This window comes from Mytilus californianus, unplaced genomic scaffold (genome assembly GCF_021869535.1).
Source record: "Mytilus californianus isolate M0D057914Y unplaced genomic scaffold, xbMytCali1.0.p SCAF_3, whole genome shotgun sequence".
Taxonomy (NCBI): Eukaryota; Metazoa; Mollusca; class Bivalvia; order Mytilida; family Mytilidae; genus Mytilus; species Mytilus californianus.
In genome coordinates, this window is record NW_026262679.1 from 23,889,943 (window position 1) to 23,904,843 (window position 14,901).

The following is a 14,901-nucleotide window of genomic DNA, read 5'->3' on the forward strand; positions in this document are numbered from 1 at the left end:
TAATTTGAGTGGAGTTCTAAACATGCAGTTATAATATTAATCTTTACAGTTTGCCATAATGAGAATTTTCTATATTATAAAAATCTCTTATATTTATCATTCAAAAAGAAAAGATTTGTTATCTGAGATCCTTTAATATATTGTATTTTCATTTCAGAGTACTTTATGGTAACAAAATAGTAGACCTACCACACGGTGTATTTAATGGTCTTTCGTCACTACAGTTATTGTAAGTTGTATACAATGTTTAATGTTTATATTTTGTTTTTAATGGACCTTCATTCAATGATTGGGGAAATGTATATCACTTAAATCATATTAGTGAGATTTTGCAATTGAGATACACTTGCAATACACAATTACTTCTTCTTATACACCCAAACTTGTACAAGTGTTACTATGCTTACAAAGGCTTTACACTTACACAAAACCTAATGGTCAATTTTTTTTCAAAGTAGCAATTTGAATTAATCCACTGATGATAACTGTTAGTAAATTGCTTAAGTGAAAGGTTGTTAGTAAAGAGCAAGTACAGTTAATAAAAATATTCTAACCAAGCTATTTCAGCGACTGAATTTCTTTCTTCTTAACAACTGGAACACCTAGTTACCTGGAAAACTGCTTTAAAAAAGGTTATACTTGTTAACATTTATTGCAGACATTCATTGTTTTTATTTTTGCAATAATAGCATGTTTTATTTGTAGATTATTAAATGCAAACAAGATCAAATGTATAAGGAAGGATGCTTTCAAAGACCTATATAACCTTAATCTTCTGTGAGTTTTATCTTTCATATCTGGATATCAGACATGTATTAATAACAATGTCTATATTTTGTGTTGTAAGACAATTGATTTTGTCTGATCTCGAGCTTTATTGGAAACTGATTTTGATACATTGTAACTTATTAAAGATCAACAAAGTTTACAACTCACATTTATCTTAGATAATTAAAGATGGCATTTTAAGTTCCTATTTCAAGAAAGCAAAATTACAGGTTGTAATTAGATGTGATGAAATATATGCAGAAAATGAAACTGTATTAAAGGGGCACTAAAATATATATTTAAAATGACAATTTAAAGTTCATCTGTTCTCATCTGAGGAGACAATAAAATAATATTGTATTTGACTTGGGTAGTTTTTTTTCAGATCTTTATATGATAATCAGATCCAATCACTTGGCAATGGAACATTTGAACCTCTACAGAATATACAGACACTGTAAGTATTATTTTATAAATCATTTTATATTTTAAAAGTGATAGCCATTATATAGTAAAAACAATCACATGTCAAGACAGATAAATTAAGAATCAAAAGATATTAAAAAATTACATCACAACTGAGGTAAAATTGTCTGATGTGGTAAACAAAAATCCTAGTAATAGTTGTATGAGATATAAAGACATACAAAATCAGAAAATTTGTGAAACATGTAAAAACAGTATTTACAACTAGAGAAAGATCAGGATACTTTTTATACCATAGTTCCTTCGTGTGTTTTCAATTTTCATACAACTGGTCAGTTAAATTAAAATTCTATGAAGAGATATTTAAAAAATCTGATTGGTATTGAAATCAGCCATATTCAAATGATTTTACAATAGATTGACCCAAGTTTATGAAAGGGACCCATAAACTATAAAACTTGCTAGTCATAACCTAAAAATATTACCAAGATGAGTATTCAAAAGTAAGTCATTCAGAATTATGAAGATCATTGATTTTGTTATTGAGGCAATATAATGGTCTTGTTATGTGTGAATTTGAATCCTATAGAATATATTTATGCTTTTAGGCACCTTGGAAGAAACCCCTTTATCTGTGATTGTAACCTAGGATGGCTTGTTGAGTATCTGATTAAGAATCCCATAGAGACCAGTGGTGCTCGATGTGAAAGTCCCCGTAGAATGGAGAGAAAGAAAATAGCTACAGCTAAAGTCAGCAAGTTTAAATGTAAAGGTTTGTTTTAAGTTGACCGTGTGTAAATGTAAAGGTTTGTTTTAAGTTGACCCTGTGTAAATGAGGTTTGTTTTAAGTTGACCCTGTGTAAATGAGGTTTGTTTTAAGTTGACCCTGTGTAAATGAGGTTTGTTTTAAGTTGACCGTGTGTAAATGTAAAGGTTTGTTTTAAGTTGACCGTGTGTAAATGAGGTTTGTTTTAAGTTGACCCTGTGTAAATGAGGTTTGTTTTAAGTTGACCCTGTGTAAATGTAAATGTTTGTTTTAAGTTGACCCTGTGTAAATGTAAATGTTTGTTTTAAGTTGACCCTGTGTAAATGTAAAGGTTTGTTTTAAGTTGACCCTGTGTAAATGAGGTTTGTTGTAAGTTGACCCTGTGTAAATGTAAATGTTTGTTTTAAGTTGACCCTGTGTAAATGTAAAGGTTTGTTTTAAGTTGACCCTGTGTAAATGTAAAGGTTTGTTTTAAGTTGACCCTGTGTAAATGAGGTTTGTTTTAAGTTGACCCTGTGTAAATGTAAATGTTTTTTGCCATAACTTTTCCCAGAATGAACACATAGAGGTTATATATTATTTGTGGTTTTACCATTTTTCAAATTGGGCTCCTCATTTGTGAATGGTTTGCATTGCAATCAGTGAAAAGTTTTATGTGATCTTTTCATTGATACTGAATAACATTGGCATCGCTCATTTATTTATTTTTATTAGTTACTTAACTTTTAGCTGTATATATTATACATATACGGTATACTCTCAGAATTGATTCAACACATTAGATGTAATACAAAATTAATTATTTACTTTAAGAGCTGCATTGTTACCTATTCATGCTGGGTAATGATGACCCATGCAGCCAGAAATACTAAATTAAAACCAATGTTGTCCAAGCTGCTCAGACTATGAACTCTGGATAAAAAGTCCCAGAATAATTGTATTTTTGTATGAACAGCTTGAAATTGTGCAGGATACATGTATATATGCAGTAAAATCTGTGTTCTATTGAAACATATCCACTCTCTTGAGAGAACTCTTATTTACAGTTTTAATAACTAGTGTAACTTTATAGAAGTATCTTGTAAGTGTTCAATTATATTTAAATTTGTGTAAATAATTGTAGGTGCAGAAAATCATAGAACAGAGAATGCTGGGAATTGTATGGTAGACATGGCATGTCCTGACTCCTGTGTGTGTCTTGGTACTGTAGTAGACTGTTCTGGACGAGGACTTACAGCTATACCCAAAGGCATTCCGACTTACACTACCTCATTGTAAGTTGGCTTTTCATCAAAATGTGGAAATGAAATATAAATGGATGAGATAGTGACATTAAAAACAAAAAATGTAACAGAAAAAAAATAAACAGAAAGAAGCATAAAATGGTTTAAATATTTGTATTTGAGCAAATTAGTTTTACCTCTAGTGTTGACCAACACATTTTCTAAAAGACTTAAATGTTCATGAAAGATACATTGGATTTCTACCTGTCGGGATGTAACATAAAGAATATCTAGCCTCTACAACTTTCTAAGTTTCTAACTACAGGGAACCACAACTGCCCATTTCACTATTTACATGTAATTTAAGTAATGTTTCTTGAAGTACATAGAATTACTTTCTTTTTTAACAGGAAGTTGAACAAAAACAAGCTAACAAGAATAGATTCTCTGTCTGAAATGTTGACCCTGTTAGATAGCTTACGATCCATGTAAGTATAAGAAGGAATATTAACCTAAGATTAAACAAAGTGTATGGCCAAGAACAGTAATTTAGTACTCCCAGAATTTCATTTTGACCATTAAATAGCAAAAAGCTGATCTCAATTTATAAATGTTATTTTCCTAAGTCTGTCTTCCTTGAGCTAAAAGAAATCTGTTTTGCTCCGTGGAAAAAAAATTGGCTGTTTTGCAATAAAATAGAAATGATTATATGTGTTCTTATCAATGCCATATCTTAGATTTTATAGATATTAATAACAAATTCAGAGATCTACTTAGTTATTGACAAAAAAGTCTGTGACTTTTGAATAAAATAAAACAAATCAACATCAACAGTAGCACTGGATTTAAGAACTAATGCACTTGTTTTGGCCTCTGCAGTAAAAAGACAAGATTTATGATATGATATTGGTGATCTTCAACATTACTAAGTGTGTGATGCTACTATACTATGTGTATCATATCTTGTCAGTGTCGAAAAAGTTAATGTCTATGATCACATGGTATCCATTAAGTGAGGGAAAAAAATATACACCTTTTTATACCATTTATTAAAAAACATAAAAATAAAGTTTTAGTATTTTTAAACAGGTAGTTATATCTAATCAGACCTGATTGATGACATACATCGGGGTAAGTGGGTTATTTGTTCATAAATCTGTGGTTTTATTTCTGTACATTTGATTTCTGATCAGTAATTTTTTTTCCTTCAGAGATTTCAGTAATAATCTGATAGATTTCATACAAGATATGGCTTTTGATGGTGCAGATAAACTATTAGAAATGTAAGTATAAAAAATAATATGGAATTGAAGACAGGGTGGAACTGAATCAGAGATTATAAACATCTACAAAGCAATAATTTCAGCCTTTATATATGACATTAAAAAATATCATCGATCAGTTGTAAGTGGCTCATTGTGTGTCCAGCATGCATTTCATAAGATGATGTAGAATATATTTAGACAAATTATCTTACTTTGAGTTTGGCAAGTTTTAGGAGGCTGTTAATTCAATGTCTGGATGTTCTGTTCATGTTTTAGGATGCTGTTTAATTTGAAATATGTTGCTTTATCTTGATAATTTGTTCAAAGTATACTATTAATAATAGTCTTAATGTCTTGCATTTCAAAATAAAAATATAAGGGATATGGATCATGTGGAATGATTGCCAATGAGACAACTATCTTCCGGAGTTGAAATGATGTAGAAGTAAGCTATTATATATGATAGATGTCTTTTTGCTTTTTTTGTGATGTTGGTTTTCTGTCCCATTGATGTATAACCAACATTTCCTTTTACATGCCTGTTATTTTTTAATTAATCATTTAATTAAATCTTTTGTTTTTCCAGAAATCTAGCCGACAACAAACTTAGTAAACTTTCGATGAAGATGTTGTATGGATTAAGATCAGTACATACCATGTAAGTAATGGTTCTATTTATGATATCATGTATTTATCAACATTAAACAAACCAAATGGTTACCTTGAATCTAACAAAAAATAAAGTATTCAGAAAAAGATTAGTTTTATCCTGGAAGGAGTAGGTTTGGTATCAGCATTTTTTATTGACACATTCAAATCTCCACAAATTCATCAATATCAGGGTCTATTTTTGATATCTTAATTGACATAAATTTCAGTTCTCCACCAAATTAAATAAAAACAGGTCAATTTCCATTGACATTGAGGACCAGAAACATCACACATGTCGACAAAAAAAATCCTTTAACATTATGTTTTTTGCAAGAAATCTATCTGACTTAAAAAATTTATTTTGTTTGTAAATGTCAATGTCATATGAAAATAAGCTATAGACAAAAATCAGTCTATTTTATTTACTCACATGGTTATGCATCAACTTGAAATATGTAAATCTTAAATAATGCAGACCAGACCAGGTCCATACTGCACCTACTCCTTTTCTTATGATATTCACCCCACCCCAAAAAAAAAAAACCGATCACATGCAAACAAACTAATCCAAAGAATGAAATAAAAGAACAATAGCATAGCTGTAGTATGTTAAACCAGACTGAGCAGCTGTAGTATGTTAAATCAGACTGAGCAGCTGTAGTATGTTAAATCAGACTGAGCAGCTGTAGTATGTTAAACCAGACTGAGCAGCTGTAGTATGTTAAATCAGACTGAGCAGCTGTAGTATGTTAAATCAGACTGAGCAGCTGTAGTATGTTAAATCAGACTGAGCAGCTGTAGTATGTTAAATCAGACTGAGCAGCTGTAGTATGTTAAATCAGACTGAGCAGCTGTAGTATGTTAAATCAGACTGAGCAGCTGTAGTATGTTAAACCAGACTGAGCTGTAGTATGTTAAACCAGACTGAGCTGTAGTATGTTAAATCAGACTGAGCTGTAGTATGTTAAATCAGACTGAGCTGTAGTATGTTAAATCAGACTGAGCAGCTGTAGTATGTTAAATCAGACTGAGCTGTAGTATGTTAAATCAGACTGAGCAGCTGTAGTATGTTAAATCAGACTGAGCAGCTGTAGTATGTTAAACCAGACTGAGCAGCTGTAGTATGTTAAACCAGACTGAGCTGTAGTATGTTAAACCAGACTGAGCTGTAGTATGTTAAATCAGACTGAGCTGTAGTATGTTAAATCAGACTGAGCAGCTGTAGTATGTTAAATCAGACTGAGCTGTAGTATGTTAAATCAGACTGAGCTGTAGTATGTTAAATCAGACTGAGCTGTAGTATGTTAAATCAGACTGAGCAGCTGTAGTATGTTAAATCAGACTGAGCAGTAGTATGTTAAATCAGACTGAGCTGTAGTATGTTAAATCAGACTGAGCAGCTGTAGTATGTTAAATCAGACTGAGCAGCTGTAGTATGTTAAATCAGACTGAGCAGCTGTAGTATGTTAAATCAGACTGAGCAGCTGTAGTATGTTAAACCAGACTGAGCTGTAGTATGTTAAATCAGACTGAGCTGTAGTATGTTAAATCAGACTGAGCTGTAGTATGTTAAATCAGACTGAGCAGCTGTAGTATGTTAAATCAGACTGAGCTGTTGTATGTTAAATCAGACTGAGCTGTAGTATGTTAAATCAAACTGAGCTGTAGTATGTTAAATCAGACTGAGCAGCTGTAGTATGTTAAATCAGACTGAGCAGCTGTAGTATGTTAAATCAGACTGAGCTGTAGTATGTTAAATCAGACTGAGCAGCTGTAGTATGTTAAACCAGACTGAGCAGCTGTAGTATGTTAAATCAGACTGAGCTGTAGTATGTTAAATCAGACTGAGCTGTAGTATGTTAAATCAGACTGAGCAGCTGTAGTATGTTAAACCAGACTGAGCTGTAGTATGTTAAATCAGACTGAGCTGTAGTATGTTAAATCAGACTGAGCTGTAGTATGTTAAATCAGACTGAGCAGCTGTAGTATGTTAAACCAGACTGAGCTGTAGTATGTTAAATCAGACTGAGCTGTAGTATGTTAAATCAGACTGAGCAGCTGTAGTATGTTAAACCAGACTGAGCAGCTGTAGTATGTTAAATCAGACTGAGCTGTAGTATGTTAAATCAGACTGAGCTGTAGTATGTTAAATCAGACTGAGCAGCTGTAGTATGTTAAACCAGACTGAGCTGTAGTATGTTAAATCAGACTGAGCAGCTGTAGTATGTTAAATCAGACTGAGCAGCTGTAGTATGTTAAACCAGACTGAGCTGTAGTATGTTAAATCAGACTGAGCAGCTGTAGTATGTTAAATCAGACAGAGCAGCTGTAGTATGTTAAATCAGACTGAGCAGCTGTAGTATGTTAAATCAGACAGAGCAGCTGTAGTATGTTAAATCAGACTGAGCAGCTGTAGTATGTTAAATCAGACAGAGCACTCAATTTCAATGTTTATTCTGTTATTTTGCTTCAGCATATATAAAAAAATGTTAACACAAAGTAAATTCCAATGAACTGAGCTCATTCTGGACTTGGTCCATTTCAGCTTGACATTAAAATATGTATTGATAAAATCACATTTCAATTCTGATACACCAAGTATAAATTGTAAAATTATTATAGAATTTCAACTGTACTGTTTAGAAAGATTTAGAAAACAACAGTATTGTAGAAACTTTATCGATGTTTGACAGAAAAATCATCATTTGATAACATCAAATAAATCTGCAAATTTACCACAAAATCCAAAAATAGTTTGCATGTGACTTATCTTCTGTGAATCAAAATGACTTGTTTTCTATCATTGATACTCCTACATATTAACCTAGACATATAAATCAGATTAATATGGAAACTATTGACAGCTATTTCCTCATTGTTGTTATTATAATCATTGCCAAAATTATTGTTAGACAATGCCAGAATCTTCAGTAATCTAGTGATTTTATACCAAATCTATTGCCAAAATCAAGGACCTCTTTATTATTATTATTATAACTTCTTATCAAATTTATCATAAATCAGGGTAGTTTATTGGTAGTTTGGATACAGATCAAAACATATTGCTGATTTAGCAGCAGAACGAGACAAAATGTTTTTGCTAAAATTCAGTATTTATTACGATTTAAAAAAAAAGATGCTGTGTAAAGGTTGAGACAACATCCAAATGATGCCAGACAACCAAAAAATATCTATATGGTCATTTATGACCTTGTCACTCACTACAAGGTAGAATCAGCTTTAATATCCAACAGACCCAGAAAGAATTAGTTTACTGTCTAAAAATTAATTGATCCTCTTTAAAGTTCTTTGCTATATGCCACAGATTATAGTAAACTGTGTCTAGTAAGTGATATGTTGTTATCCAATTGTAAATGTTTTATTTATGAAGTGTTCATTTTACTTTTAAACATTTTCTTTATAGTTCTTTGGACAAGAACCAGATAACATGTATAAGTAATACAACATTCTCAGAGATGCCAAATATCCGTCACTTGTAAGTATACAGTGTTACCCTATAGCAGAGGGTCAGGATTAGGGGGTAGTTTGGCGACAGGTTGTTGTATTGGTAAATCTAGGATAAAGTAGAATCCATCGTAGTCAATCTATGGTCCTGTCACCTGTCAAATGTCTTTCAACCATTTTGGAATAGATCTCTACATCATTTGTTTATTAGATACACACCCTTAAGGGTGTTAGGACGATTTAGTTTACTGTAAACCAACTAATTTTCACGACTTTCGCGAGTAGAAAAATTACGCGAATATAAATCGTCGCGAATATGTTAAACTTGGATCTTTCCTCATTAAACTACATCCATTCAATTAGAAAATCGCGAAAATTAAACAGCCACGAAGTGGACTAGAAAGTGTTAAAAGCGAAATAAACTATCCGCAAAAATAAATTGGTTGACAGTATCTAATTTATACAAAGATATCATGATTAATTGAAAAGGACAGATTTCAATAATTTAGGAGGGGGAGACTTTCAGAATTTTGAACTTATTTTATGGTAAAAGCATGATTAATGCAGGATATCCAATTACATTTGATGAAATCTTTGTACAAAGTATGATTGAACAATACTAAACTATACAGCAAGATCTGTATCTTTTTGTACTATATTTAAGTGTATCGAAATAAACTCAAAAGAAGAATGTCTATAATGTTCTTTTATTTTTTCATACTGCTAATGCTTGTTATTATTTCCTTAATGTGGAATGTTACATATTACAGAATATTTTACAAGAATTATGTTTGTAAAGTAAATGGATTAAGTATTACTTTAAAATGAAAACATAAAGCTATTTCCAGCTGATATTAAATTTGATAATAGCTGATAAATTCTTTCCTATAAACTGTAAATGATTTTGTTTAATCTTTTAGAATTTATAGCCATTATACAAAATACATCAAAGTATGAAATGTGTATAAGTGTTTACAGTTAAGTAAGCTTCAAAATATCTCACTTAGATTCACACATTTGTTGTTACATTTAGGGAAAATTAGAAATACATTATTTTTTTAAAATATTTAAATGGTACCTTGTTTAAAATAAGGGAAACACATGCAGGGTAATTTTGAGTATGAATATGGAAGCTTATATAAAGTCTGCTTAAGGTCAAGTTACAGTAAATGGGCTATGTCACAGATTTTGGTAAAATTTTGCATACAACTTTGGCTCGTTGAACTATAACTGAAAATTGAAAAAATAATGTATTTCAAGCACATAGAATTGGTGCAAAACATTCTTAAATTTATTTAAGAATCATCAAATCTCCATAGATTTTTTTCTTAAAAAATAATTGTTGTTGATACATAAATTTCTATTTGCTTTTTATACAAATGTTAAAGGAGCATTAGCTGTCAAATTCATGTTCACCGATTTGACTCAAATTCTCAGATTTGATTTATAACATAGAAAAAGGTATATCCAAATTACAAAAAGTCTTAAATAAACAATTAACAATGCATGGACTCGATAATATGTATCAACATTTCGTGTGTATTTTTGTCTAGATGTCATCTAATTAACCATCGAGATGACCTCCGAAGACTGCCGATGGTCATACAATCCGATATCAACATAAATATAAATATAAACAGATAGTGACCACGTGCAATTGGATTTTTTCTTAGTCTGTTTGATTTCATACTGTAGGTTAAAAAGTATGTTTATCATCGTTTTTACCTGTATAAGAATGATTTTTTGTGGATCAAATCAGTCAACCAAATGGTTCAGCCTTGTTTCACTTTCAATGTTGACATTATTTTCCTTTTAATAGCTGAATACATACATAACCCAGGTCCAGCTATGGGGTTTAATTGAAGGTCACATGAATACGGATTCAATGAGGTTGAATTATTCATTTGCAAGTGAATAATTCATCAGCAATGTTTCTTAGCTTATTTTGACAAAATTGAACCAAATTGGCTGCTAAAAGCGAATTATTATTTCTTTATTTCACTTTGAAATTCATTAATGATTGAACAAAAAAAAAAAATCATATGTTAATTTTTTTTATATCTCGTAGCTAATGCCCCTTTAATCTATTTTGAAAGAATTCAATCAGTAATATTTAAAAAAAAAAAAAAGAAAAGGAGATAAATGCATTTTTTTTTCCATTTTCAGTTATAGTTCAACAAGCCAAAGTTTTACCAAAATCTGTGCCATAGCCCATTTACTGTAACTTGTCCTTAAAGAGGCAAATACATATACAGTTTGTTTTGATGCTTTATATACATTATTTATATTAGTTTTGATGGTGCCTTTTCTATCTTATAAACTTGGGTATGGTTGCTGATTATTTCCCCAGAAAGTCATTTTTACCCATGTTAATATTTATATGTAAAGTTTGGGGTTAAAATTTCTTGTTTTTTTACAATATTTTGTTATAGCATAAATATTGATCAAGATATCGTGACAAACTACATTTCAAGGTTGATACATGTCATATTTTATGTAAAACTAGTGATGTGATATGGAAAACTTAATGAAATAACATGTAGTAATAACGTAGCATAATAACAAGTTTTGGGTGATACATACATTTAGGTAATAAGTTTAAAAGCTGTATGAAAGTGATGATGTTATGTAGCTGTATGAAAGTGATGATTTTATGTTTTTGTTCGAATTATCAGAAGCAGCTACAGGAAAATTAGATAATTATCTGCATATAAAGCAGTGTAAATGTTCTGGCTGTTGTTACTGATGTATCAAGATAAATCTATCTTTTATTCAAATTAATAAATAATCTTTAATGTTTTCTGGAGGCTATAGCATAGTTTCTACTGTCTGGTTAGTGTTTATGTTACTGGTGAGGCCAAGAAATATATTTGATTGTTTCCTGGAGGCAAAATCATTGCTTCAGATATTTATTTAAAGCATCAATATTTTTTCAACAGGTTATACCATTGCTTCTTTTATTTGGTTAAATCTTATTAAGATCAAGAAGAACATTTTGTTATCAGATAAAAAAAAAATCCAATAAATGAATGCTTAACATTTATGATTTTTGCCATTTTGTATCATTATAATAAAAAATATGAAGTCAAATTTAGCGATATTCCTGAATACATAGATTTCCCAGAATGCCATACATATTGTGTACTTCTGATATGTTTGAATTTTAAGATTTGACCATATTGCTATCTTATTCATAGAATATAATTTCCTTAGAAGTATTTACTTATAATATTCTCTTTATTTTCAGGTCATTATTTAATAATCAGATCAGATGTGTGATGGAGGGTGTGTTTGATAAACAACATTATTTAGCACGTTTGTAAGTTTTCTCTTGATCTTTTTTATAGTTTACTTTTAAAATGAACTATTCATCCTGTAGGCTTATTCATGCTTTCTTTGCAACATTTACATATTGTGTAGAATGTTGCATTTTAACATGATTGATATTAGATATATCAAATACTATGAGAATTGGTTTATGTTTATGGATGCAAATTTTATGGTTATTTTTGTTAGGAAAATCATTGTTTGATGGGAGTTTGAAATTGTTGCTTCTGACTTGTAAATTCAAGTCATAGCCATTGGAATATCTGCATTTCATTGAGTATATATAATTTTCACGATCTCCTCCATCCATGTATAGAATTCAATGAATCTGTATACTTTTACTTTCACCAAGTATTAAAACTTTATGTTTATAGCGTTGAATCTCTTTGAATTGATTGGCTGCTAGTGAATTCTATAAATAATTAGATTTCATTCTATATGTCAATGATTTTTTTGGAATACCAGGTGTCCTCAGATATACTTCAAGGACTTCCAATTCAAATTTTTATTAAGTCCATTAATCAGTCAATAAATAGATACTTAACTGTCTAGACCAGTTCATCCTTCCTTTACAAAGAAATACTTAAAAATACTTCACATTTATCAAAATGTTTAAATACATAATTAATCAAAGTTAATCAGGATGAATTAAGTGTATAAAAGTGTTAGTGTTATTGTGATAAATTGTCACCTTATCAATAACATGTAAAGTTAGATTGTGTCATATAAAAACTTATTTCATTCTTCAAAATTTAGACTTAAGTACTGCCTATTTTATTTGTACCTTTGAAAGTCATTGAAGTTACGTAAAGGGGATATCATTGAAATCTCTCTTAAGCATAGGGTCCTGGTAAACAATAGAATTTCTAGTATACAAATAGGTTACTCTGCAGTAGTAGCTAACCCTATTCATGCTGATTACTTGTTCTAGCCATGAAACTCTGAACTAAGTGTTTTAGTAAAAAAAACTTGCATTATCAGTTTAATCCTATGTTAGAGCTTTACAATATTTAACAAATAGATTTTACTTGGTTATTAATTCGTACTTTATTTGGCCTTTTTAACTTCAGGCATCACTGATGAGTCTTTTGTGCGTGTCATACTGCCGCATACATAATTTTTAATCTGGTATCTATGATGAGTTTATTGGTAACTTTGATACTACTATTTTTTAAGGGATTTCATAGAAAAGCATACACATTTTGTTTACTTATTAAATTAAGTGGTCAACAATAACAAATTTCTTACTGGTTCTTTTATGAAATTGTTATAGTGATTCCAGTGCATAGTTTTTAAAATCAAAATTGAAAGATTAAATTTTCACAAATTAAAGTTATTTTTAAGGAGAAAGATTTCATTGTATGACCTAAAGTATTCTTCACATGCTTAAATCACTTGGATTACAAATACCCCTCCTAAGTCAAAAGTCTGTCCTCATCATGTCCCTGAAATACTGGATCCTATTCAGATAATCTACCAAATTACTACCCACAATCCTACATGTGAAATCAACATAAAGAATGAATTCTTTTCATGTATGGACAGTATACTACTGAAATATTTATTCTTAAGCTAGCTGAATTAAACTAGAGTACATCCTGGTATTTTTTCATGATCCCCTGGTGGGTGTATTATGGTACAATTGCCTGAACATTGTGTTTTTGTTTTCAGAAACATGGAAGGTAACCCATTTAACTGTAACTGTCATCTGGGTTGGTTACCTGAGTGGTTAAGTATGAGGAACATTATAACTGGTAATCCAACTTGTAATGCACCTCATCAGTTTAAGGACTCTGCTATCACAGATCTAAAGGCAAAAGATTTTATTTGTGAAGGTTAGTAATTTAAGCTATCATCATTTGAAAGACTTAATTTGGTGAAATATTTTATGTGTTACGAGTGTTGATTATTATGACATTTTCTGAACGTGTATGTTATCACAGTCACTAGCCACATATTGTAACATACATGTTTATTTTGTACATAAGTTAAAAAAAAATGTTTACTGTAGATTCATTTTTATTCGTGGGATACCAGTTTTTTTTTTATTTCGTGTTGTTAATTTAAATGTTCAACAAAGCACATATTTTCTATATGATTGTTTGCAGACTTATGCAGTACCACAAAATCAAACATTCACAATGATACAATTTTCCCTCAATCCACGAGAATTGGTATCCATGAAATTATATGAGTCAAGGACTGAAATGAATTCTTAAAACAAGTTAAAAATTAGGTAAACAAATTATTACTTGTAATTTCCCCTATCATCTCTTTTTTCTGTATTTTATCCATTTTAGTTCCCTACTTTTCATTTTAATACTGGTAATTAAAAAAAATTAGTTAATTCTATAGTTTTAATGTTGAAAGTGACATATATAATTCCTTTTAAATGTTAATGCCTCATCTTTATTACAGAGAGCAGTGATAGAGGATGCAATATTGGTATACCTCCCTGCTGTAGTGATGGTCCACTCGGTAAGTAATTGTCAAAATGTGTAACACCATATTCCATACATATGTTAATCAGATTCTCTAGGGAGTGGTCATTTCCATTTATATATGAGCACAGTATTATAATTAAAGTTTACTGGCATGGTTGAATTTTATTGTAATTTTATTTAGAGTTTTAAAACTGAAGCATTCACACATGAACTGAACTAAGACAACAAAATGTTTTAACCCTGTGTTGTACCATTGTATTAAAGAATGGGAGTGTATCCAGCTGTTGTAGGGTTATTGCTTTATTTTCTATATATTTCCAAGAAGCATGTGCAAAAGACTAACAGAAATGTGATACTAAACTGAATTTTGTCATGAATTCTCCATTTATCTAAAATTTATTGTCAAACACGTAAACTGTATAGGCAGAGCTTGTTGTTGCAGTCTGTAATTAAGCATTGCAATGGTCCATTTATAATTCTTCATTGAGTGAGGCTGTTAGAGAAAGTAATTAAAGTATCCATTATAATTATTGTTATATTAGCAATATTCTTTTGTATGTTAGACA

The 14,901-nt window shown here is 30.4% G+C and overlaps 1 protein-coding gene across 3 annotated transcripts in view; it reads left to right on the forward strand.

The window, feature by feature from the left end:
* LOC127734142 (protein slit-like) overlaps positions 1-14,901 on the forward strand; it is a 90,524-nt gene that overhangs the window by 59,399 nt on the left and 16,224 nt on the right. For 2 of the 3 annotated variants that reach the window (XM_052243826.1, XM_052243828.1), the window contains 12 exons: positions 158-229; positions 706-777; positions 1,154-1,225; positions 1,803-1,966; positions 3,084-3,234; positions 3,594-3,671; positions 4,395-4,466; positions 5,035-5,106; positions 8,524-8,595; positions 11,812-11,883; positions 13,563-13,726; positions 14,310-14,369. In XM_052243826.1, coding sequence (XP_052099786.1) covers positions 158-229; positions 706-777; positions 1,154-1,225; positions 1,803-1,966; positions 3,084-3,234; positions 3,594-3,671; positions 4,395-4,466; positions 5,035-5,106; positions 8,524-8,595; positions 11,812-11,883; positions 13,563-13,726; positions 14,310-14,369 — 1,121 coding nt within the window. The remainder of the gene's footprint in view (positions 1-157; positions 230-705; positions 778-1,153; positions 1,226-1,802; positions 1,967-3,083; positions 3,235-3,593; positions 3,672-4,394; positions 4,467-5,034; positions 5,107-8,523; positions 8,596-11,811; positions 11,884-13,562; positions 13,727-14,309; positions 14,370-14,901) is intronic. The other variant, XM_052243827.1, reaches the window with a different exon arrangement.